Source organism: Nilaparvata lugens, chromosome 1, assembly GCF_014356525.2.
Source record: "Nilaparvata lugens isolate BPH chromosome 1, ASM1435652v1, whole genome shotgun sequence".
NCBI classification, from domain to species: Eukaryota; Metazoa; Arthropoda; class Insecta; order Hemiptera; family Delphacidae; genus Nilaparvata; species Nilaparvata lugens.
This window is the reverse complement of record NC_052504.1, coordinates 67,423,930-67,450,146: the sequence shown is the minus strand read 5'-3', so window position 1 is coordinate 67,450,146 and position 26,217 is coordinate 67,423,930. Positions and strand designations below refer to the sequence as shown.

The following is a 26,217-nucleotide window of genomic DNA, read 5'->3' as shown; positions in this document are numbered from 1 at the left end:
CTAACAATGAGAAAGAAAGAAATGTACAACACTATTCATTCATTCATTTTGTATATGCCAACTAAGGACCACAGTAATTCACCATTCACCATTATCATAAACTTTATCATTATTATTATTATTTACGTTGGTCTCCCGCTTTCGCCTCCAACACTCTTCATCCACGCACTCTGAGCGATTCGTCTTTCTAACGACCAAGTTTCAATTCTGGCTTCTTCTGGGAAAACATTAACTTTAAGCTGATTCCGTAGCCCTTCTCTGATTAGTAAATCTGCCTCTGTTATATTTAATTTTTGCATATCCTTCTTAGACTCTAAAAACCAGTTCAATTTGGATATCCCTCTTATTTTCTTGGGGGTTCATGGAAGTTATTTACAGTTCCACCACATGACAAATTAAAGGAAATGGGGATATTATTTTCTAAGAAATTTCACTTGAATTTTAAAAAACTTTTGAAGTGAAAATGCACTTACTTTTTGTATAGTGACGATCGTTTCGACCTGTTGTTGGTCATCATCAGACTGTCTGATTCAAGTTTCAAGTTTAATTTTAATAGTGAAAAAGTATGGATATACAACAGAGTAAGAAATTTCTTTCTTTTTCTGGGTCATTGTAAACTGATGGTACAAAATAGCATTGTTCTTGACTTGCTATTTCTACCTGGAGAAGTTTCACCGAAACCCTTCTATTGTCTAGCTTTACTGCTCCTACACATATTGTTTATTGTTAGATGTCTCGGGAATTCCCCAGGTTAGTTGGGCACATTTTCAATGTCTGAGTTGATGTACAGTACAAATACATGTCTACTCTATCTCGATCATGAATTTCAATTTCAAACAAAGATGAATTTATTATAGATGAATATGAATTCTCATCTGAATTGATAAGAACATTATTATAAACCCATTCCAAATAACAGTTTTTACATTCTCTACAATTGCAATGATGGTTTCAACGCTTTTAGACTATTGAAATTGATATTCATGATCCTGATAGAGTAGACTTGTAGGCTATCTTTACTGTCTGTACAAGTACATCAACTCAGACATTGAAAATGTGCTCAACTAACCTGGGGAATTCCCGAGCCATTATTTTACAATAGATTCATTAAATCAATGTGAGAGAAAGCATAAAATATTTTTTGGGTCTTTTTCGTTATTCGCACCAGCCCCAGAAAAATAGCATCAAATCTATCGGAAGTTTGTGAGAAAGTACGGTATGGGATTATGAAATTCAATTAATTTTAAGGTGAAAAATGAAAACATTTTTAATATTATTTTTATATATTGCCCATTTCGTGGAAATTATTAACGAAATTTTGATTTTCAGTAATTTATTGATATCTTTGGTTCTAACTTGAAATATCAATCAAATGTTGATTGTAAAACATGTTGTTAAATATTATTTAATGTCTTAAAGTTAGTTACCTTTTCTGATAGGCCTTTCTTCTCGGCAAGATCTTGCACATCCACCGGACGTTTTTCGAATGAACTTTCATTACCATCGCACGCTTCTTGCACAATCTCCACTTATGAATAATCCCAATTTCCTAGACTCGATCGATTTGTGCGATAATAATGTGTGCAACCAGAGGTAGATTCTAGGCGGGGGGGGGGGTGTTGGTTAAGGACTCATATTATCTGAGCTAATGTCACGTCGTTCATGTAACGTTTCTCTTCTCGAAATATGAGCAGACATGGTGGACTTGAAGACTGCACAATACCAATACAAATGAATTCTGCCAACTGACAACATCAATCTAATTATTATACACTCAAAGAACTGGGGAGAACTGAGATGTGTTTTAATGGTTAAGTGCAGTTGAATCTATCCAAAAATACTATCAATACCGATCCAACCTATTCCGCTTCATTAATTCCATACACTTTACTCTTATAAACCTCTGTACCAAATTTGAAAATTTTCTGTCTATTACTTGATGAAATAACTGAGAAAACTAAAAAAAACGCTAATTTTGGATGTATCTATGGCGTTATTTCAAATTCCTTTTAACACAACATTATTACATCCAAGCTGAGCTTCTGTAGTAAATTTGAACATTTTCTGTTCATTTGTTCTCGATAAAGCTGAGAAAGCAAAAAAAAAAAAAAAAAACGCAGATTTTGGGCGTATCTTTGGCGTTATTTCAAATTCCTTCTAACACATTATTACATCCCAGCTGAGCTTCTGTAGTAAATTTGAAAAATGTCGGATCAGTGATTCAAACAGTTGATACCAACTACTCAAGTTAAATACGAAGCGCGGTTTTGCCAAGCTCAGTCAAGACATTTGATCATGGTCAAATCAGTACATCATCAAAACTTAACATACAGAGTACCGACCGATCCGGTAACGGTTAGCTGATTCACATATGATTTCTATGTCGATATTATAAAGCGATTATTGTAAAGCAATTAGTGCACGTTATTATTGTAAAGCTGGGTTTTCGTTTGTGCGTAAATGCCATCGTCAACCACGACAGTGAGGGAATCTCAGATTGGATAGATTTCAATTTGTCTACATAACCTAAAAGATTATGTTCAATTATGTTTTAATGGGGCAGGTTGAGCTTATACTTTTAAATGGTAATATGTTGATATTATTAGAAATGTTTCATTCTTTAATAATAAAGACAAATAATGAGAAGTTGTTTGATCAGCTGTTTTAGCACAGTTGAAATTTGGACAATATGAATGTCAACAATGCTTGTCGTCGTCGACTGCGGAAATTTACGCACAAACGAAATTGCACCTTAAGCGTACCCGGCTTTACAATAAATTGGACAAATTATGAACCCGGCTTTACCTCCCCCTCCCCCCCATTTGAACATAGACCATGTTCAAATGTCTTGACATAGAATGAATTGCTTGGTGATTTGAATCTGAATCTAAAGGTGGAATTCCTTAGCGACGACTGTAAGCACTCTAGCCGCTCGGCTGCTGTAGCTACAATACAATGAGGAAAGTGATACACGAATACTTCGACCGTTTTTGCAACAGCTGCTTTCATAAACGCATCATGCTCTTCGAAAAATAGAACTTCCAATAAATTGTGATTGCTATTCCAGTTGCACATTACAGTAGAAGAAAATGCCCTGGATACTATCGATGAAGTTTTTCAGGAATTACAGTTTCACCAGTCCGTCTATACACAGCTCTTTCTTTTAAATACTCGTTTGTACACTCTTGCCTGAAGCCCTCGTCATTGAACCACCTGGCGTAGCATTCTTGCATAAGCTTATTTTCGGCTCGACAGTTCATGAAGAAAAGTATCTTATTCTGTTTACCGCACTCCATGAAAGCTGAAATGGAATGAACAATTATAATTAACTTACCGATATGAACATTTCAAAAAATGTAAAAAGTCAGTTTTAAAGTAATTTTGCCTTGAACTGTTTCTCAGTAAAAGAATAATTTTATAAACTTCAGTTTGCTAATGAGTGACTAATTCAGAGCGGCTCATGAAATCTCTCTCGGAATGTACGTACATCTTCAACAGAACTTCTTTAGAATCTAAATATTCAATTTAATTAGAGATCCTTAGGTATAGCTGGTACTACGCAGTGTAAAGGTAAATGTTGTCATAGCAGAAAATTGCTTTTCAAGCCTAGAAAGCCATGATTTTCGTGCTTAGAGCTTGATATTGGGCGCAGAGGAATTTTGAATAATACATTTGAATAGTAAAAATAAGAAGATATAACTTCGATTAGAAACGGAAATTTCTCAAAATTTCAATTTTTCCGTAAATATACCCCCGTTTTTGAAAAATGTTAACTCAGCACTTGATAAAGATATAGAGCTCCGAATGATGAAATTCTATCCGAAATTTCATTATTTTAAAAAAGGCAATAGTTAGTTTTTCTGTTTGATTGCTCGACTTGGCGAAGATCACAGGAAACTGGAAAAGGAACCGAAAATTGGTGGGTTTTGAGGAACCCTGTAAAAGGCTCCACGGAAAGGTCAACGTTTTGTATTTGAGCTTCCAAATACACTAGAATAATTGAAAGAAAAAATCAGCTTTTACGTTATTCCCCAAACAGCCAATTTCTACTCGTGACTGGACTATGAATTCAACTAGTTCAATAACTGAATGATGATGAAGAATAAAACGTATAATACTAGCGACCCCCTGGGTTGGAGAACTCGCTCAAGAACCTGTTGTCCTGTAATCTTTGAAACCCGCAACTTTTAATCGTACAGAGTTAGTGAAAATATTATGGAAACAGCTAAATATTTATTTTACAAGAATAATTTGTCTGTAGGTTTCATTGGGGATCCCATTTGAAATGAAAAATTACTCTTTCGCTTCAACATCTTCATCCCCCACATGAATTCCAATTAATTTTTTTTAATGAGAAAATGATCATGTGATACATGATTTCGTTACATATTTATAGAGTTCCAAGAAAAAATGCATGGTGAAAATCGCACATGGATATCTCAACCCGTATCAGTTTGTTGATGTAGAAGTTGTAAATTATTTTGTATATTAACCAGCTGAAATCATGTATCAGCACATGAAGGTCTGTCTGTGTGTTAGCTTCCAAATAGCCTCAGCTGATGTTATGAATGAATGAATGAATGGAAAAACAGTAGTAATTGCATGCAATGAATTCTTCAGCTGAATAAATGATAAACCACAACATTTTTTTTCTTATGCACTTTAAATGTTATTTATTATATCCTTAAGAAGGACGAAGGAGTGAGTCAATTCTGTTGTCCAAATAACTTGACCTGTAAAAAGGTTTGAAGAATTCGTGTTCAAAATTTGAAGCTGATTGATTAATTGTTTGTAAAGTTATTGTAGAACATACAGACGGACGACTTTGGCCGTCAGTAAGTCAAAAGTGAGAACTCGCTAACGCTCGTTCAATTATGAATTTGTATTAGTAGAAATGGAATAATCGTGTTTACCTTTTACTAGATCAACACACTTCTCAGTTCTTGCTTTATCTCGCATTTTCTGTGGTATCTTCACGTTCCGCTCGACCTTACGTAGCGAAGTGTCCTCTGGATCTCCTGAAAAATAAAAATGAGTATTAATGAAAATAGTAAAAATAGAAAGCATTTTTTGAGTTGCAAACAACCGTATGCTTAGTGGTATTGGAAACTCACCATTCTTCTGAGCCAGCAATTCACTGACTTGACATATCAAGGCACAAACCCCAGAATGTGCCAAAGCTATAACAGCTTTGATGTCATAATTTAAGTTTTACATGATGATATAGAGGACTTGAAAAATGAGATAAAAATGCTACGGACAAACAATAGTCGTCTGTCAGAAATAGTAGCAAGAAAGACAAGTTTAATTTACAGCATGGAAAATATAATTCGTGACTTGTCACAGGGTATCCATCCAGAGCCCTGCTGCCCGGTAAGAAAGAGGACTGAGGATGCTACAGCAATCTTGATTGGTGACTCCGAGGGTACAAATGAGGTAAACCCTGTCCGGATCAAAGAATCCTCTACAGTGACAAAGAGTGCACCAGAGCCACTGTCAAGCGTGGGAGCTGAAGTTCGAAACAGGATCACGGAGGCCTGCAATGCCAAATCAAAACCACATTCAAATAATGTAAACGAGAGTTGTGCTGATGAGAACAGGAATGCGTATCAAAACGGTCCACAGGATGAGGGGCGCCCTGCTCAAGGATTTGGGGAGCGGGCTGAGGGAAAGGAAGGGAAGGCACCACTGCTGATCGGGGACAATACGCTAAGGCTGGTGGGAGATATAATGAGAGGCACATTTGGGCAAGATTTGGAGGTGGAAATTGTACCCTTTGGAAAAATCCAGGATGTCAGTAGAGCACTTAAAATCAGAAACACTATTCCATCGAAGGTTACACTCAATGTAGGCTCAAATAACCTGTGTAGGGCTTAGACACCGAATCATGTCATGAGACCATTATGGCTCACTTTAGAGGCTAACATAAAACGGTTTCCACACACTAATTGGTACGTTACGTCTATTCCAATTTGGGAGGATATAGGTGAGAGATTCATTGACGAAACAAACAAGGCTCCAAAGTTTATGTGCTGGTAGCTTAATGTTACATTTATTGACAACTCAAATCATTTAGATAAGTGTCACCTGAGCTGGGATGGACAAAGTTTAAACCTAGAAGGTTCTAAAATCTTGGCAGAACAACTTGCAAGTGCACTGGAGTGTCAAGGTAGGAATTCAGGATAGTAGCTAACCAAACAGAAAGATGACCGAAAACGCCATAGACCAAATAATACAGCCAATAAAACAATAGGAAATGCACATTCATGCAAAAAATCGTTGACTGTTCTTCACCTAAACATTCAAAGAGGTCTTCAAAATAAACTTGATGGACTGGTTGTAGAACTTGAAAAATTTCACCCTGATATTCTAATTATCTCGGAACATGGCTTAGGCACTGACCAATTACATCTCACAAATATCGAAGGTTTCAGACTGACCTCCAGTTATTCCCGAACTGAACGTACGTGGGGTGGCATAGCTGTTTTTGTAAAAAATATTTTTTCTGTTGACATGGATGAGCTTCAGTTGCTGGAACAATGCAAGTCAGAGGAACAAGTGTTTGAAACTGTTGGATTAATACTCAAATATCAATCAAGGAAAATGATTCTAATAGGGACATACAGATCTCCTAGCACTGATACAGCAGAATTTTTAGGAAAATTGGGACAGTTACTGGGACAACACACAAAGAAGTCTAATGATATAATAATACTAGGAGATGCAAACTTTGACATACTCAGACTAGATGAACGTAGTGTAAAGGACCTTCGAAATGTGTTATCTGAGTTTGGATGCAGAATACATCACATCCCTGTAACAAGGAAAACCCCCACTACTGTATCCAGCATTGATGGGTGTTTCACAACTATCAAACAAGAGGAGATCGAGGTAAAAGCACACTATACACCACTGTCGGACCACCATTTGTTGCTATGCAAAATAAAAAATAGAAGTAAAAGTTGCCACACCATCTACAGATACTCTAGGAATGTCTAAAAAAACAAATTAACTGAACTAAAGCAAATGTTAAATACAACCAATTGGGAGTCTGTCTATAAACCAAAGTCTGTTGAAGTAAAATATAATAACTTTCTACAAATAATGCGCCAGAGCCTTGACCACATTATGCCTCTAGGGCCGAAAAAAATTAATGTACCAAATAAAATTATTTTTATGGATTGTGAGTTGCAGAAGATGAAAGCCTCCCTTCAAAGTTTGCTTGACAGATTCCTGCTGACAGGATCAACTGAAGACAAAGACAGGTTTCAAGAGTCAAAGAGAACCTATGACATTGAAGTGAAGAGGAAGAGAACGGATCACACAATGAACAAAATAAAAAACTAAAAAGACAAAACCAAAGAGCTGTGTTAAACTGTGAATGGTGAAAGAAATAAGCAAGATGGAAGGCAGAACAGCATAAGGCTTCTTCTGGATGGTAAGCTGACAGCGGATCCACTTGAAATCAGCAATATTTTCAAAGGCATCATCACCTCACCTCAAGCATCGAACCACACAAATCAATCACAAACCAGTACCACATCTGAAGCTGAGCCCGACAATGGTATACCAATTTTCTCAACCTTCAAAAATGTCACACATCACGAAATGTATTAACTTCTTAATAATTTAAGTCTAACAATTCGGCAGGCTTTGATGAAATCTCTGGGAAGATGCTTAAACTCTGCAAATAAGAAGTCATAAAACCATTGACCCACATCATCAACACCTCATTGAGTCAATCTACTTTGCCTAGTAAGATGAAGATTTCCAAAGTGTATCCAGTTTTCAAGAAAGGAGACAAGCTTAATCCAAGTAACTACAAACCAATATCAAATTTGCCAGGAACTTCAAAGCTGACTGAGCGGGTGGTGTACAAATCAGTTGATAGCACATCTGGAAAAAATGAACTGATTTCATCATTTCAACATGGTTTTAGGACGGGGCGAAGTACAAACACAGCAATAGCACATCTCTGCAGGGTGATTAATGAGATCTGGGAGGAAAAGAGGATAGTATCAGGCTTGTTCCTAGACTTGCAGAAGGCATTCGACAACTTAGACCAGGAAATCCTAATCAAAAAATTGAATCAGCTAAACATTCAGGGCCAAGTCATAGAATGGATCCAAAACTATTTCACTGAAAGGTATCAGTATGTCGAAATCAGTTATCAGCAGCACACAGCCTTGACTAGTGCCAAATCATCTCTTTGCAGAATATCCAAAGGTGTTCCTCAAGGGTCAATCATAGGACCCTTGTTCTTTCTCATTTACATAAATGACTTCCCAAATAATCTCGAGAAGGACCAAAAATGTGTTCTATTTGCAGACGATAGCACCATAATAATCCCACCAGACAGAGAATCCGAAAGCAACGATATAAGCTCGACACTTGAAATGGCCACAAATATATGTAGAAAACTGAAGCTATCAATCAATAAAGACAAGACAGTAACAACATCCACAACATCTCTGTGCAAAGTGTTAATTTTACAAGACAGTAAATATAGACTTCACACCAAAGGGACAGATATTCAATAGGCTATAGACATCAATGTAACCAATGAACCAACAAATACAAAGGATTGTACAAGATTTCTTGGTATCATGATGGACAAGAACCTGAACTGGAGTGAACATATTGACCTTTTGTGTGAGAAATTAGCTTCAGCCACATATGTACTTTGTAGAATTACAGATGTAACATTGATGTCAGTACCACATTTATCGCGTATCATGCCCTATTTTCCTCACAGCTGCGATATGGAATTGTTGCCTGGGGAGCATCAGCGCAGGTACACATGGACAGAGTTCTACGAAGTCAGAAAAAAGCCTTACGAACCATCCTAAGAAGAGATGCACTGGAGCATTGTAGACCATTTTTATCAAAAACAAACTGCTTACAGTGGTCTCAATCTACATACTTGAAACCATAACCCTTGCCATAGACTCAAGCCCGAATCTCAGAAATAGCCAACACACGCATAACACAAGAAGCAAGCTGAACCTTCCGCAACACAGGCTCGGCAAATTCAAGAACATACCTACCTATGCAGACTCACATTTCTTCAACTATCTACCGGACAGCCTAAAGACTTTGAGGGATTCACGGACAACATTCCACAGAAAGCTGAAAAAATACCTCATTGCAAGACCGTACTATACGGTGACCGAATTTATTGAGGAGCATACGTATCACCACCTTAGAGTATAGTGCAAGATACTCTACACACCTTCTTGACGACTCTGACAGAGGAGACCATCCATTGACGATTCCCGATCCCAGGACCGTGAGGAAGACATCAAAAGTAAGAAGTAAGTAAGTAAGCTGGGTTCTGAGGGATTCAATGAAATTCGACTGAGGGAGTCGGAAATTGAAATTGAAATGCTGGGTTCTGAGGGCCATTTATAGGCTACTTGAGAGCAGCCACTTGGTCCATTCATAATACAGAGTGTTTACAAATGATAGTCGGGGTTTCAACTCTTTATACAATTTATTACATTAAACTTACTCTTTTATTTGACATAATATCATTATTATAACTGTAAGTAATGTAATAAATTTTATAAAGAGTTCAAAAAACCTCGACTATCATTTGTAAACACTCTGTATTATAAATAGACCAAGTATATGCAAGTGGCTACACTTAAGTAGCCTTTATATAGCCCTAAGATATTATGTCAAATAAAAGACTAACTCAAACAATTTTGTTTGTTGGCACCAATGTGCAATTTTTCCGTTAGGCAGCGGATTGTGAACATACTGTATGGTAACTGGCACTTCTTATCTAGATACAAATAAATAATGTGTCTTCCCTTAGACGAAAATGAGCCAGAGAACTTCATTTTCCACCAGGGTGGTGCACCAGCTCACTCGCATAACGAAGTACGAAACTGGTTATAGGTCGCAAGGATTCCAATGACACGACTTGCTAAGCATGGCCGCCTCGTTCTCCCTACTTAACGCTATGCGACTTTTACCCTTTGGGCTTTATCAAAGATCGTGTGTATTGTGTATGTGTCTCCACTACCAGCTAACCTGCCTGAATCGAGAAATCGGATTGAAGCAGCTGTTGCTACAATTACTGAAGACACACTTATCAACGTTTAGGAAGAACTAGGCTATAGGATAATTATGTGAGCCGTGTGACATTTGGTAGTACCATTGAACATTTATAAGGTTGATAATAAAATTGTTTCAGTTACTTTTTCATTTGACATATCATTTATCAAGTCTAATGTAATAAATTTTATAAAGAGTTAGAACCCCAAAAATCATTTGTAGGCTAAACATTCTGTATTATTGACAGACATTTCTTATAGAATTAGTTATACTGTATATTTTTTTCTAGATCAAGTGGGTGAATAAAGAAAAAGCTTACCTAATCCTAGAGGCCCGTTTGTACTATTAGCATACTTGCTTACATTAGCAGAATCCATTTATTGAAATTATTTCTAGTGTTATTGTGAAATGAAATTGAAGGTTGGGTATTAGAATTTAAGGTTATGATCTTATGATAATAAAGTCTTGATACTCGATATGAACAGATCGATCGTAAAAAATCTCGAAACCAACAACTTCTTTCAAAATAGTTGAATAATGTCCTCTAATTATTGAATTGAATATTGTGTTTTCTTGATCCGATAAAAAATGTTAATTGATGATTCACCAGAAGAATTATGGATGAAATTTTTAATTGGAAATATTCATCAGAGGTATTATCACCTGTGTCCAAAAAATCGATATACCGGTATCGTAAGTTTCAGTTTCGCGGCAATTGGAGAGTGAACTGAGACTGACAATCATAGAGATGTAACATTTTGTGAGCGTGATGGCTTGTGAGAAGAGTTTTAAAAAAATATAATGAGAAACAAGAAGAATCAATCGATTGATAAGAATTTTTTTTCAATTTTGGAAGTTGGAGATGTAACAATTAATTTTCAATTAAGTAATATCAATGTCAGAAATTAACATGCCCGGAGCACTCTATAATACTTGCTAGTCATTCTTCACGAGTGTTTTGTGAAGTTGTGTGACCACAGAATAGATACAGAATGGAAACTTGTAATCAAACGCCTATCTAACCAATGCTTTTTACATGACCCCAATACTAAACACGTCACGTGACCTTGGGAAGTTCCAATCCTGGTCTTCTGATTGGCTCGTGGCAGTGAATGAGATCAATTGATCCGGATCATTAAAGTGATCCGAACCTACCATCAATACTATTCAGTGAACTCTATACTAACTGGAACGGGCTGTCCAATGCTAAGCTACAGCCAAAAGTGTGTAAGGCGGAGTGAGTGAGAGGCCTACCGTGTGGGATTCCCTTCTCTCTCGTACTCATACATTAAAGCAGGTTGTTGCAGCTCTTGAGTACGATTATTCATTTTTAAAGTTGAAAAACGGATTTATCAGGGCTATCAGTATTAGATCACAACCTTTCCTCTTGAATATTGTGATTTATTTGTCGTAAAATGCGTAGAATTAAATAAAAATACGACCGAGAAATGGTCATGTATTGTGTTGCATTTGGATGCAAGAATGGGCATGTTAAAGGAAATAAAATACCATTTCACAGTTGAGTCAAACATTTCTAGTCTATTAATTGATATTTGAAGATTTTTTTTTGTTTTAGATACATTTCCAATATTTTTTTCTATATTGATCAGTTTATTTGACCAAAAATAAAACAACAAATTTGGTTATATTCCTAGTATACGGTGATAGTTTCTATGCTAATTGAAAATTAAGACCTACTTTATAGCATCTAAAATAAAGAAACATAGTTGAAGAACAAATTAATACTTATTCAAAAAAGAATAAATACAAATGATTAATAATTCTGTGTTATCATCATGAGATAACATAATTTATTTAAGGTACGGTACCTACTTATATTTTGAAAAATATGATATTGCTATCAGCGGAATTGTGATTAATTTTTGAAACCTTTCCGTTTCAAATAAATAAGTCTTCATCATTCAATTTACAACATTATAATAATTATTTATCATATTTTACTGTTTGCTTATCATATGGTCATAATTATAATACAATTAATATAAATGCTTCTTCATAGATTTCTTTGCATCATTTCTGAAACTCCCACACTTACATGATTTGAAATGTTATCAGAATGCATAGTATATTGCTATCATTACATATTCAATAATCCTGTGTTATTGAATCATCATGAGTTCACATAATTCATTTTATTTACCTACTTTTATTGTAAAAAATATGAGATTGTTATCAGCTGGATTGTAATTAATTTGAAAAACCTTTTAATTTCAAATTGTTCATTTTACTCTGGTAATTATGTAGCATATTTTACTGTTTGCTTATCATAGTCATATAATAAAATAAAATGTTTCTTCGTTATTTGCTTCATTTCTGAAACTCCCACTTTTACATGATTTGAAATTACACCAATGCACACCTACATAATTCTACATTCATTGCCTGCTGTAAGTAGGCCTATATTATTAAATTGAGATATTTCCTTTAACAATAAATCATAAATCTTTCCTTTAACAATAACAATAAATCATATAATCCAAAAAACAATAGTATATCCTATCAAAATAAACATAAGACTGTTTTTAATAGTTTCAATTAAACACAGCCCTCCTTTGGACTGTGTACGAACAAAATTCGGGATTGGAATATTAAAGGACTATGAGACTGTTTTTTCATTCCCAATCATTTCATGACAGTTTATATTTGTCCTTGTTAAATAAATAAAAATTAATAAATGATACGCTTCTCTGAAATCTGGCCCAAAGTTATTCCCTTGCTTGTGAAAAATTGACAATACTAAGACTACTGCAGTCACAAATGAAAAAAATCTTTTCTTTTCTATTCAACCTATTTCATTATTTTTGCTCTCAAAAAGTTAACAATGAACTGCTTAATAAAGGAGTAATAACGCTTCCATGGAATAAGACATACAATATAGAAATAAAATAGAAATTGAAACTGTGCAATGCATTTTCCATAAGAGCCAATGTGTTACAAAATGACGAATCCCACAGCAATGCGGGTTGCCTATCTTTACCAGCTGCCTCACTTTCTTTGTGTTGCTAGTCCATTCTAGTTAGTATAGAGTTCAGTGATACTATTACAATGCGGCGCTTTCTAACAAGATGGCGGATTTCGGCGTCAGGGTATAGCCAAGTTTCCGTACTGTATGTATACTGTGGTGTGACTGTGACTTGTGTGTCTGTGTGTGACTCTTGTGAATTCGTTCTCGTTGTCGTTTACAAGTATTATCAAGTCATTCTTCTTTTGTCTTGATCATTCAAATTTACTTTATTTTTTCAATTTTTAAAACTGGGGATGTTTGAATTGACTTCATCAGAGTAATTATTGTTAAGTTGATCTCCAAAAGGAGAAATAGTACTACTGCACCTTTAAAATCGTATTCATCTTTAGTATAACTTTTTTGAGGTTAGTGTAACATTCTGCAAAAATAATGTTTACAACATGTCAGAAGCTTTCTGTCAAATATTTTATCACATTTAAGTGCAATAAATCATAATATTCTAGTATTATAATTTCTTTCATGTTTAGAATTTACTTTTATCATGAAATTGAAATCTTCAATGAACAATGACTTTGCACTCTTTTGACCATAACCTATACTTTTATAGAGGTTTAGTTAGTATAATGACAACCCAATTTGCTTTTCATTTTTTAATAGTATTAAGTATTCTCATTTTTTGTTATTGCTGATTATTTTTTATTTATTGACAATTAATTAAAATTTTGTTTTGTAATTTGTCGGCTATATAATATTAACATTATGCTGGCAATATAACTTTCGGCGACACCTGTTAGGCCTACATATTAACTTTGAGGTTTTTTATAGAGTACAAGATTACTAAGCAACCACATTCGATTTTTACATTACAAAATTTTTAAATAATTAATAAATAACAACAATTATGGGCTAGAAATTTTCTTATATTTATCTAGGCCTAGATTTTATATTAACCTTCCTGCAGTCGCACTGTTGATGCACAAAACTATTGAATGGGGTGGTGTCAGTGAATGAGTTTTACTTATGCATTTCAAAACTTTCTCTTCATCACTCCACTGAGTTGCAGTATCAACCGAGCTATGGTTCAGTCTTTAGATGCCATTTAGTTCCGACAGTGCATAAGTATGATAGGAAAAGAGATTGTCAACGAACCAATAACACGGAATTGTTAGCTTTGCTTGGTGTACCTTATTGGGCTACAAACAGGTAATCATGCAAATGTTCATAGGCGTATAATAATCCAATAAGATGGAAATAGTAGTTATACAATTAATTAAAATGTTTTGACAGTAAACGGAGTACATAAGACTTGGAAAATTGGATTTTGTAACAAATTACAACACGCGACTGCTCGTGTGATTGAATAGGGCGCGACCACCGGAAGGTGGATAAGGTAGGTGGAAGGTAACTAGATGTTATGTTGGGGATACTCTACTTTGAGTGCATCAGCACTATCAACGTCAATAGTGTAAAATTTCAGTATTGATACTATCGGAAATGGAACTAAAAATAATACAGTTGAAATAAAATTGGAAATTATCTACTCAAAATGAAACTATAATAACTACTGTAATAACAAACTCATTTGTCTATAGCCTAAGTATAAATATTATAGATAATCCTTCAGGTTTTTGTTACTTATGTGTTTACTTAGGCTATATATTTCTGTAATTTGTACTAGAATAATTGATATCGGTTTAATTTTTAGCTTTCCAATGATTTAAGGCCTACTTATCCTATTAAATGCATGGTAGCTGGTGTATCTGTAATCAATTGATATCTATCTGTTTTTCAAAGCTCGACTTACATTGTAGTCCAAATATCAAATTTCGTGATCAAGATCAAGTCTTCTTGCATAGATCGTGTCAAGTTAATAACACAATACATAAACTGAAGGCAACTTCACAATCCAGCAAAGCTTTCATCAAAAGCTTCCTCCAACTGATAGAAGTTTCTCCCAATGAGGCACCTTGACAATGAGCTCTTGAATACATTGACTGGGTGCGCCCTAACTGAGATTGACAGGCAGTTGAAAATTCGCACCGTCAACACTGGAAAACTGTCCTTCACTCTTGACAGGCGACAGCGCGGCACTTCCACGTCAAGCCCCTCTCGAGTTTTATGTGAATGCACTTTTTCCCTTCTAGTACCTAAATATGCAGATGTTTTCCTGACATTTAGGAGCGATGACAGTATGAGTACACGCAATCTCGTGAGTCTTGGTCTCATTCAACTTTAGCTTATTACTGGCAAACCACTTCTTTGCCTCAGAGAAGAGCGCATGAGCCTTGAATTTGGCATCATGAGGCTGTCTGCCCTGAACAATGATCTTGGTGTCATCAGCAAAATGCAAGCTGTTTATGATCACTTGTGCAAGTTATTTATCATCAATAGGAACAGCAGCGGGCCTAGTGTTGATCGTTGAGATAAACCATGTGGTAGATTTTCTTCATTTCATGTGGCGCCCATTATTGAAACTACCCGCTTTCTATCCTAGTCGGCGACCATCTTTCATGATCTTCCCTGATAGCCAGCTTTCTCAACAAGATGATATGAGACACACAATCGAAAGCTTTTGAGAGATCGCACAATACAAACTCAATTGATCCGTGTTTTTCAAAAGCCTCTTGTATCCTTTGAACAAGAGAGAGCACTGCTGCTGTAGTGGACCTGCCCCTCTAAAACCATGCTGCATGTCAACAAGGAGGTTATTACTATCCAAATACTCCCTCATTTTACACAACGTACCAGTATCTTTAATTCTACTGATGACATAGGCCTACTGATTCTACTGATAGTCTACATTCAAATATAAAAAACAAACAAATTTCAACTAACCTATGTCTATAATTTATCAGTTTTCTATGATTTGTTCATGACAGGCTTAACTCACACTTACGCGACTCAGGACGAGAAGAGACTCGATTCTAGTCGAGAGCATGTGTTTTCAAATGGTGACGTCGCGGAGACTAGAATCGACTGGTCTGATTGTCACCATTTGGAAACGCATGCTCTCGACTAGAGTCGAGTCTCTTCTCGACCTGAGTCGCGTAAGTGTGAGTTGAGCCATATTCAGTGGCGGCTCGTCCTATGTGTTCAATGGTTCATTGAACCCCCAGAATTGAATCAACTTCCTATACAATGATGAATTTGCAACTCAAATGATTATATTTCTATTTTATACTCATTAAATTACATCACAACATTTTTCATCTACGTAAACTTAATGTCAATGTTTTGCGGCCGGTGCCTGAGAGCCCGGAGTGGCTTGCTTGAAACAGCACCTAATGGAATGACGATGGAATGGTGGAGATGGAAAGCAGTGTTCATTTCCCGATGTGAACCCAGAAACAGGGCTGGGTATGGTAGTGGAACGGAGGAGGGGAATCGGTTTGCTAGCACGGATTTGGTTCACAATCCTGTGTGAACCAAGTTTGCACGAGTTCATCCGAGAGTAGCCGAACCTAGCCGAGGCAAGTGAAGCATTCGGTAAACCTCGGAATGAATCGTGAGTATTCGTGATATGGATACAGTGCCATCTTGAACTTGCTTATAACCAATAAATTTAAATTTGGTGGCAGTAAACAGTAAAAAGCGGTAAACAAGAAGTAGCCTAAGCGTGACAGTTTTGAGGTTATACGGTATGGTTACGGGTATACACTGTTTACAGTTGTGATAGATCTCACTGCATTTTTCGTTATATAAATTTGTTTTGCGTGTAGAAGAATATAGTAATTTCTAGTGTGTTTTGTGTATTCGTGAGTATTTCTAGTGTGTTCATTTTCTTTTAGTGAGAGTGTGAATATAATTTATTGTGTTACCGTAACAGCATTTTGATGAAGAAATATGAATAAGGTTCAGTATTTGTTAAATACAAACAATATTAATATTGAGGGTAGGTGTAAAATAAAACATAATGGTGACCAACTCTCGAAGTAAAAATCAAACAAGAAAAATATGAACAGGACAAAAAATTTATATTTGTAGAAAATAAGCTCAACCTTTGGGGTGTAATTATTATCGATCACGTTTACACTTGATTATGCGCAATACTCTATATCCTATTGACCTTTCTCTCCAATAGATCATGAGGTTGAACCCCCAAGCTAGAAGATCACGAGCCGCTACTGGCCATATTGTTATTCAGATTGTCTCTAGCAATAAATAGAAAAACTGGTTCAGATTAATATTTCAGTTCATTTCTTATTTCAGATGGATAGACTTCTGCGTTTGGGTGGCGGAGTGCCTGGTCTGAGCCAAGCCCCTCCTCAATCAGATGCTCCTGTGGTTGATACCGCAGAGCAAGTCTACATCTCTTCACTGGCCTTATTGAAAATGCTTAAGCACGGTCGCGCCGGTGTTCCCATGGAAGTTATGGGCCTAATGCTGGGCGAATTTGTAGACGACTACACTGTGCGTGTCATTGATGTATTCGCTATGCCACAGAGTGGAACGGTAGGAAATTCAAATTCAATTGTCATACGCATACTTTCTATAATGTTTTTAACATTAACCTTTTATTAAAAAAAATATGAGAGAAATGGTACAGGCTCAGCCTAGTTTTTCTTCCATATTCATAATTATGTGTTTTGTACAATAAATGAAATGTTACTCGAACATTCAATTTTCAATCAATTGTAGAACATGGCTAACTTAGTCAACCCAGTTGACTATCTATTACAGTTCTAGGTAATATTATACCAATGAATAGATAAAGCAATTATTCCATTGTTTCAATTTATATTCCATTTTTTTTTTTATTTAGTGCCTAAGTGTGTTTATTTCTATGCACTATTATATTGTTTAAGAACTTATATCGGTAAGTCTTGATAATATTCAACTAAAATCATTAACTGTGCCGTATTTAACTTGTATGCACTGAGCATTATATTTCAATAATACTTGCATTGTTGAGTTTTATAAATTATTTGGTATTATTTTTAGGCTCTATTCAATCACCGATGTAAGAATTATTATATTTTAGTCTAGTTCTTCAAAACATATAATGTACAGAAATTACAAAACATTCATCCACCCTTTCAAGTTCCAACTTGAAAAATCTAGAAGAATGAATTTAAAAACTGTAGGAAAGGAACTCTCAAATCTAGGAGCGCTATTACCCAAACAGGACTTGTGTAGTTTTAACTCTCAATTTGTCATCCCTGAAAACCCTTTTGTAGAATCTTGTAGCTCTTTCTAACAATTTCTTGAGACTCTAGAAGAACCTCTGTTCTAACACATAAAGGATCTGTACTCCTGTAAAACGCAAAAAACGCCGATTTAGGAAGTATTATTGGCATAATTTCTAAGCACACTAAATACACAATTTATACACTTTAGTTGAATCACTGTACCAAATTTCAAACTTTTCTGTCAATCACTAATCATAAAACTGAGAAAAAGCAGAAAAACGCCGATTTTAGGCGTACATTTGGTGAAAATTTGGGTATGTTTGGTGAAAAGTGCTTAGAGTAAAAAAATCTAGAATTTAGCTGACAATATGTGTCAAATTTTAAAACTTTCTGTTTGCTCTTGTTAAAGCTGAGAAAACGTAAATGGACGCTGGAAAACGCCGATTTTTGGCGTATATTTGGCGAAATATTCAAGCCCTTCAACCACAACAGCTTATCTATACAACATTGTACACTTTAGCTGAACCAATGTTCTAAAGTTCTAATGTTCTATTTTCTATGTTCTAGCTGAACCAAGGTACTTAATATGAACAATTGCCCTTAAACTTAATTATTGAAAAATCTGAGAAAACTCAGAAAAACCGCTGGGTAATGCTAGGAGAACGCTGTAGAACCGCCTGTTTTTAGCGTATCTTTGGCGTAATTTGGAATTACTCTCAAGAAATCATTTCTAGACCCAAGCTGAAACTCTGTACCAAATTTGAACATTTCTCTCAATTATTTCTTGAAAAAGCCGCAAAAACCGCCGATTTCGGGTGTTATTTCAAAATCCTTCTTATACAACATTTTTACTCCTCAGCTGAGCCTGTGCACCAAATTTGGACATTTTTTGCCAATTGTTTCATGAAAAATCGGAGAAAACGCAGATTTTTCCCTGAATGCACTGCAGCCAATGTAGCTGTGCTTCTGGGCGTATGCCGCCTAGTAACTGCGTCACTCGATTCACGTTCTAATTGGCACAACTGGTTCTGCATCTCATTCCAAAAATGAAGGATTCGTGAGATTGAAATAAATTCAATTCCAACCTTGGTTCGCACCTCTACTCAAATTCAAAAGTTACGAAGACCAAAGTATAGTTAGCCACTTTCATATTTGTTATAATTTATTAGATTATTTTTTATTCCTGATAATGACCACATGAGCTTTTGCTTGAGCGTGGATAATGGGAAGTGCGAGGGTGAATTATTAGATGATCAAACGTCCATGCCTATCGATGGGATTCGGCGGGATTCGAACCCGCAACCAGGTAGCACTAGCAGACTGAAGGTGGCAACGCCTTAATCATCTCGGCTATCTGGCCGGCATAAAAGCATACTTATATTTTTCATTTTACTAGTCGGTAAAAGTTTGCTCTGTTGTATATCCATACTTTTTCACTGTTAAAATTAAACTTGAATTTTAAAAAACACTTTTGAAGTGAAAATGCACTTACTTTTGTAGTGACGATCGTTTCGACCTGTTGTTGGTCATCATCAGACTGTGGGAATTTACTCAGATGACAATGCTATGTGTGGTAAGGGATGAAGGTGGTGGAATAGGTTTTGGTGGGGGTTGGGTTGGTGGATACTATCCACATCTGAGTAAACTCCCACAGTCTGATGATGACCAACAACAAGTCGAAACGATCGTCACTACAAAAGTAAGTGCATTTTCACTTCAAAAGTGTTTTTTGAAATTCAAGTTTAAAAGTTTGCTATAATTTGTGTACATCATTGTGCAATCAATACTCATTTACAATAAGCAATATACGCTACAATAGCAAAGTTGGCCTCAAGCAACCACCATTTTCAAATTGGTTTTCAGAAAAATTGCATTAATTGAATTTGACAAATAGTTTCTGTACTTAATTCTGCTTCCCAATATTCTACACAATACCATAGAGTAAACAATCTTGAATAAACAACATTTTTGTATAAGTTTTCTCTGAAAGTATTTTGTTTTTACATAATATGTCTCATTAATTTGTGAACATTGAATATAAAGGACTTGAAATTCTCATAACTCCTTATCAATGGAAACATCTTGAGAAACTGGTTTCAATTGTTACTCCATTATGAAGAACACATAGTGAATCGGAGAACATGCTATTGTTTTGACAGGGAGTGAGTGTGGAGGCTGTAGACCCGGTGTTCCAAGCGAAGATGTTGGACATGCTAAAGCAGACAGGACGGCCCGAGATGGTGGTGGGCTGGTACCACTCGCACCCGGGCTTCGGCTGCTGGCTGTCGGGTGTCGACATCAACACGCAGGAGAGCTTCGAGCAACTATCCAAGAGAGCCGTTGCCGTCGTCGTCGATCCCATTCAGAGTGTCAAAGGTCAATTCACAACTCACACCTTTCTCAATCATACTCAACGTTGGCTGGCTTGTATTCTTATCAATACTCTTTCAATTATATTGTAGAATTGCTCTGGTATGGTTTGATAGTAATTTTATTAATTTATTATTCATCACACTATTGGTTGTGATGACTGGAAGCGGATGACAACATTATAATATCATACCTACGTTACTGCTGATTACGAATGAACATACTTGAATAGGAAGACGCCAAATGTAATTATACTAGTGATGTGAAATTCCCGCTAATTGAAAATTTAGGAAATTCAAGGAAAATGTTCCCAGGAATTTATTATTTTGGTGGTAAAATAACTAGAAAACCTCATTTTTTATCAAACTAAGTGGTAATTACAAGTTATACATGAACAGTTATAGGTTATTTAAGAATGATTAGAATATATAAATTTAAAACTGTTATATGTCAAAGAATGCAATAACTTCAAGTAAATGGATGATAAATTTTCATGATAGGTGTAAGGAGGAATGAGCACTCATTTTCATTCATATTCAATTGTATACAACCATTAACATGCTACTTTTATATTTTTTATTAAATGTCTTCTTCGTCTTGCACAAGAAGTTTAATAATATAATTATTTATTACTTTTTAGGACATAATTTACTTTTGCTTATAATAATTATTTTTGCTCAATATTACTTTTGCCTGCAATAATTTAAATCCAAATTCAAGAACAATGTAGAAGGGGCCACTTTAGTGAAAGTATCGAATTTCATTATCGATACTTGATTCTATCTATCTAAAACTTGATACTATCCATATTTTAATATTGATATAAGTGATTATTGGACTCCAATGTGCCTAGAATACATCATAGAATGAATTCTAGCTAAATTGTTACCTCAAAGTAGTCTAGTCAAATTATATGCATTAGTGTATGACCTATTAACTCTGTAACTATGTATGGATGATTAATAGATTATCCTTTCAAATGTGACTGAAATTGATTTTATAATAAATTCTCAAATTGTCTTGGCCAGGGAAATATTCACGAATCATAAGTTCCTTCTCAGTGGGAATATTCAGGACCCACATAATCACTTGATACCAAGCTTACATTTCGACTACGTTGTCTGTATTGTATATAAAGATATTCCACTCTCAAGTAATCCCAAGTGTCAAGTGTGCCGAGGTAATGTCCTTTCACTGAGAAGAATAACTTAGCTAAAACCATACTGAGTTTTTGTTTTAATTGTGAACATACTCATTTAAAAATATATTCTTTCATATTCCTGTATGCTTTCTAAAACTAATTTTGTGTTTTTGTCGATTACAGGAAAAGTTGTCATTGATGCTTTCCGATTGATCAATCCGAATTTGATGGTTTTGGGCCAAGAACCACGTCAGACCACTTCCAATCTGGGTCATCTTCAAAAGCCCTCTGTCCAGGTAGGCTACCTACTCATATTTCAAGATTAAATCATATTCTCTATTAATGCAAATGTTCCGTTATTTTAACTGATTCGTTTCTAGCTTAGTGCTTTAGCCCATCCTTCAAATATTTCAATAATATATTATATATTGATTATTTATAATAATATATTGAAACTAGGAAGGAAACTCTTCAATAATTCACAGTACTTAGATTCTGCATGTTTGTACTAAGAGTCTAGTAATGGTCTCAAAAATCTATGTATTTAAATTTTTTCAACAGGAACTTGTTAAGGACACTTAGAATAAGAGCGACTCAATATTGTCAAACCACTAATTTATCAACTATTTTGAGATACTAGTTTCAGTTGTTACACCATTTCTAGTACTCTACTACCTGGTAGTCTACCTGGTAGACTGGTGTAGTAGATAACCTCATTATCACCTTTATTGGACCTGTCAGTCCACTTTTCTGTAGTATTGATAGATAGAGAGTTGATCAGAGACGAGAGAGAAAACATCTGTTTGGTAATATATTAATACAGCAATCACCAATCGTGTGCGGACGGATGAAGTCTGTTCCACTTCTAATGTGCAGATTGATCCACCCCTATGGACACGTGTTTATATGTCTGCTTATCAGCAGCGAATCGTTTTGTTCTTTTTCCCACTTGAATTTTGCTAAATTTAAAATAGTTTATTAAGTACTGAGAAAAGTGTTCTATTTTCTAAAAATGTTTGGAAAATTGAAGAAATTTATCCGATAATAACAAACTTTTTCCTTGATTTGTATAGGCTTTAATTCACGGACTTAACAGACACTATTACTCAATCAGCATCAACTATCGCAAAAATGAATTGGAACAGAAAATGCTGCTAAATCTGCATAAAAAGTCGTGGATGGATGGCTTGATGCTTGCCGATTACGCTGAGCATTGCAAGCTGAATGAAACTACTGTCCATGACATGCTCGACTTGGCCAAGAACTATAATAAGGTAAACTCTAGTTCTAATGTCGACAATCTGAATTTCCTTCCAAATTGTTTGTCAATTTCAGAAATCACTATTATTTAGTCGATTAAAATATGCACGTATTGCTGTTTGTATTTACTTTCAAATTATTCCTATTGATTTGTATTAGTAAAAACAGTTCACCATTATTGAGTAATGAAAAATAATTCATTGCAAAATTAAATTTTTAATTCATTTCTGAAGCAGTCAGACTTACGAAGCGCTACAGCCCTGCATGGACCTTGGCCTCCTCAACAATTCGCCTCCATTCATCCCTCTGATTGACCTGCCTATTCCAGTTCCTCACTCCTAAGCACGCTAGATCTTGAAGTAATCAGACTAACAACTATAAAATACAGTGTATTAATACTGCACATTTTTAAAGCAGGTGTAGAAAAATATCGAAATGATGGAATTTTTATAGATTTATTTTTGTCCTAATCCTAAACTCACATCTTTGAAGCATTAGAACTATCCAAGTTACCTTTATTAACATTGCAATTCGCACTCAATTAAAATGACAAATTCTATCAGAATTTATAAGTGGCAGCTGCATTTGTTAAATCAGTTGCATCAATTTTGAGGATCCAAATTACCGCATCCGATTTCAGATACTAGAAATTACGATTCAAGGATCAATTTAAGCATTGTACTCTTAAAACTTGTTTATTTATTTAAATATATTCAATTCCTTGCAAATATAAATTCCTAATGTTTAAATGCTGTACTAATTAACTTTCATCTAAACTAATATCTAACTATTCATATAATTTTGTAATGTCGGATATTACAACTAGTAAAACCGGTATATTAGTAATATCGGCTAGTAAGACTGTTATAAGAATTTCTTCATCTCTTATTTTCATTTGTGCACTTAAATTCATTAATTTAATAGGTACCATTTCAGATATTAATTGATTACCTTATTTTTAGGCTCTGGAGGAGGAAGAGAAAATGACCCCTGAACAACTTGCTATCAAGAATGTTGGCAAACAAGACCCGAAGAGGCATTTAGAGGAGAAGGTGGATGTACTCATGGCTGCCAACATCGTGCAGTGCTTAGGAGCCATGCTGGATACAGTTGTCTTCAAGTGATGTTCTTTAATAATGTCAATGATCGTTCAGTATGTTGTTGCAATGACTCAACATGAAAAAGACTTACTAATCAATTTTCGAATTTATTTCTTATTAAAACAGTAATTATGTTTGTAATTTCAAATACTTTTTCATTTACAGTATTGACAAATAATATTTTCTAAATTATTTGCAATGCCTTTTGAATTCCAAAATTCAAATTGATTTCTCCGTTCCTGCCCAACTTGAATTTTTCAAGTTCAATAAAAAGTGATTTGTTTTTTACATTATATAAATTATTTTTCTTCTATTGAAACAGACGAATACTTGAATTATTATTCATTTCGACCCTTTCCTCTTGTGAATTACTCAATATTTCAACCGAATAAAGCTCATCCTCAATGTTATTAGTCTAATGCCCGGTTTCACCAAGCTCAGTCTAGGCATTTGAACATGCTCAAATCAGGTACGGTTTACGAGTGCACTGAAACGTATGATTTCAATGGGGATGCTTACTATCAATAATTGCAGTGCACACTTGTAAAGCGTACACTGCTAGACCATGTTTAAATGTTGACCGAGCTTGGTGTAACCGGACATAAGGCTCTTATCACATTCAGCCACCAGTGCACTTGCAATCAGTGGGTCGCCAACAATCGGGGGCTTCAATTCTTATTGCGCTCATTACACTAGGATCGCGGACCACCAACACGGCAGCCAATCCTGGTGTCCCAACATGCTTAAGTAGGGGTAAAGTGAGAGTACAGAAGAAAAGCTGCCCCAAAGCTGGCTCAAGGCTGCCCCAAATCAGATTTTTGGTTCTAACCTTACCCAATCCAATGTAATCTGAACTAACTTAACCTAGCCATACCCCTAATCTCGCAATAAACCTCAAATGAAGATCCCCATTCCCACTTTTTAGAAAAAACTAGATCCAGCTTTTTTTATTTCTTGAATAACTAAGAAACCATTAATTTTACAAAAAAATTACAAGAATAACTTTTTCCAGTAAATCTAATTACGAATCCATTGACACCCCATTTGTTAAGATTAAACATAAAATAAGGATCTTATGAGAAAAGTAGATCCAATTTCTTGAATAACTAAGAAACCATTGATTTTACGAAAAATTACAAGGATAACTTTTTCCAGTAAATCTAATCACGAATCCATTTATTAAGATTGAACAGAAAATAAGGATCAGTCCCACTCTTATGGAAAAAGTAGATCCAATTTCTTGAATAACTAAGAAACCATTAATTTTATCAAAAAGCTACAAGAATAATTTTTTCAGTAAATCCATTTGTCAAGGGATCAGTCACCCTCAACTTTTTCTGAAACTGAGCAACAAGCACACAGAATCTCCAATAATATTTTTATGAGACCTAGCACAGCACTCTTTCTTAAGGAACACCAACCTCAGCACTTAACCCCCCCTGTGGGGGGGGGGTGACCCTCTTTCTTTAACCAGCTAAGTTTGAACTACTTGAAAACTCACCTCAGGTTTTATTGAGAAGAAAAAATATATAATAAAAATGTATAAGAAAGAAGTCAAGTCAGATATATTAAGTACTTGTTGATCAGAGTGTACACCTTGATGAGAGTATTACCAAATATGAGTACATCACTCACACACCATATATTCAACAAACATTCAATTACAATGATGAAATTCGAATTAGTTTTAAACAAGGAGATATTTATCACTTCCGAGTAGAAGTTTTCTTATAATAATTGAAGGTGAAATCAAAGTGAAAGATAAGGATTATATAGAAACCAAAGACAATTCGCTTATCAATAATGGAGCTGCATACATATTTGATGAATTCAGATATGAATTGGGAGGGGTTGAGGTTGATCGCACACGTAATGTAGGATTGACAACAAACATGAAAAACTATCTATGTCAATGAAAAAATTATGGAGAATGCAGGATGGAAGTTGACTGGATGGAAAAGTTTAGATAAATTCTGCTTTTGCATTCCTTTGGATATGTGGTTAGGTGTAATGGAAGACTATAGAAAAGTTCTATTAAAAGTTTAGATAAATTCTGCTTTTGCATTCCTTTGGATATGTGGTTAGGTGTAATGGAAGACTATAGAAAAGTTCTATTAGGCCTAAATGTTCGTCAGGAAATTGTTCTATTAAGATCATCATCAGACTTGA

At 35.1% G+C, this 26,217-nt stretch overlaps 2 protein-coding genes across 4 annotated transcripts; one reads left to right on the top strand and one right to left on the bottom strand.

Annotated features, from left to right (window-relative positions):
* Positions 1–2,027: 2,027 nt before the first annotated feature.
* On the bottom strand, positions 2,028–10,533 carry LOC111043440 (COX assembly mitochondrial protein homolog). The gene is made up of 3 exons (XM_022328396.2): positions 10,382–10,533; positions 4,914–5,018; positions 2,028–3,301 (listed from the first exon to the last, which is right to left on the bottom strand). The coding sequence occupies exons 1-3, from the start codon at positions 10,437–10,439 to the stop codon at positions 3,102–3,104; spliced, it is 363 nt and encodes a 120-aa protein (XP_022184088.2). The 5' UTR covers positions 10,440–10,533; the 3' UTR covers positions 2,028–3,101.
* A 2,609-nt stretch (positions 10,534–13,142) lies between these two features.
* Positions 13,143–24,242, top strand: LOC111043439 (26S proteasome non-ATPase regulatory subunit 14). Of its 3 annotated transcripts, XM_039440708.1 has the most exons (7): positions 13,143–13,452; positions 17,258–17,500; positions 20,337–20,553; positions 21,872–21,984; positions 22,762–22,962; positions 23,911–24,072; positions 24,111–24,242. In XM_039440708.1, exons 2-6 carry the CDS (start codon positions 17,258–17,260, stop codon positions 24,070–24,072), a joined length of 936 nt encoding a protein of 311 aa, XP_039296642.1. In that variant the 5' UTR covers positions 13,143–13,452; the 3' UTR covers positions 24,111–24,242. The 3 variants fall into 3 exon arrangements, with proteins under 3 accessions (XP_039296642.1, XP_022184087.1, XP_039296650.1); XM_022328395.2 differs by having other exon boundaries at positions 23,911–24,242; XM_039440716.1 differs by lacking the exon at positions 13,143–13,452 and adding an exon at positions 14,341–14,438 and having other exon boundaries at positions 23,911–24,242.
* The last annotated feature ends 1,975 nt before the right edge of the window (positions 24,243–26,217 follow it).

What these genes read in the sequence shown, in the direction of transcription:
- LOC111043440 (XM_022328396.2), bottom strand. Translation starts at nt 10,439, where the DNA reads ATGGATTCTGCTAATGTAAGCAAGTATGCTAATAGTACAAACGGGCCT. An exon ending in AAACGGGCCTCTAGGATTAG is followed by an intron (nt 5,019 to 10,381) that starts GTAAGCTTTTTC and finishes TTTATTTTTCAG; the next exon opens with GAGATCCAGAGGACACTTCG. An exon ending in GTGTGTTGATCTAGTAAAAG is followed by an intron (nt 3,302 to 4,913) that starts GTAAACACGATT and finishes ATTCCATTTCAG; the next exon opens with CTTTCATGGAGTGCGGTAAA.
- LOC111043439 (XM_039440708.1), top strand. Translation starts at nt 17,258, where the DNA reads ATGGATAGACTTCTGCGTTTGGGTGGCGGAGTGCCTGGTCTGAGCCAA. An exon ending in TTCAAAAGCCCTCTGTCCAG is followed by an intron (nt 21,985 to 22,761) that starts GTAGGCTACCTA and finishes TGATTTGTATAG; the next exon opens with GCTTTAATTCACGGACTTAA. An exon ending in TGGCCAAGAACTATAATAAG is followed by an intron (nt 22,963 to 23,910) that starts GTAAACTCTAGT and finishes CCTTATTTTTAG; the next exon opens with GCTCTGGAGGAGGAAGAGAA.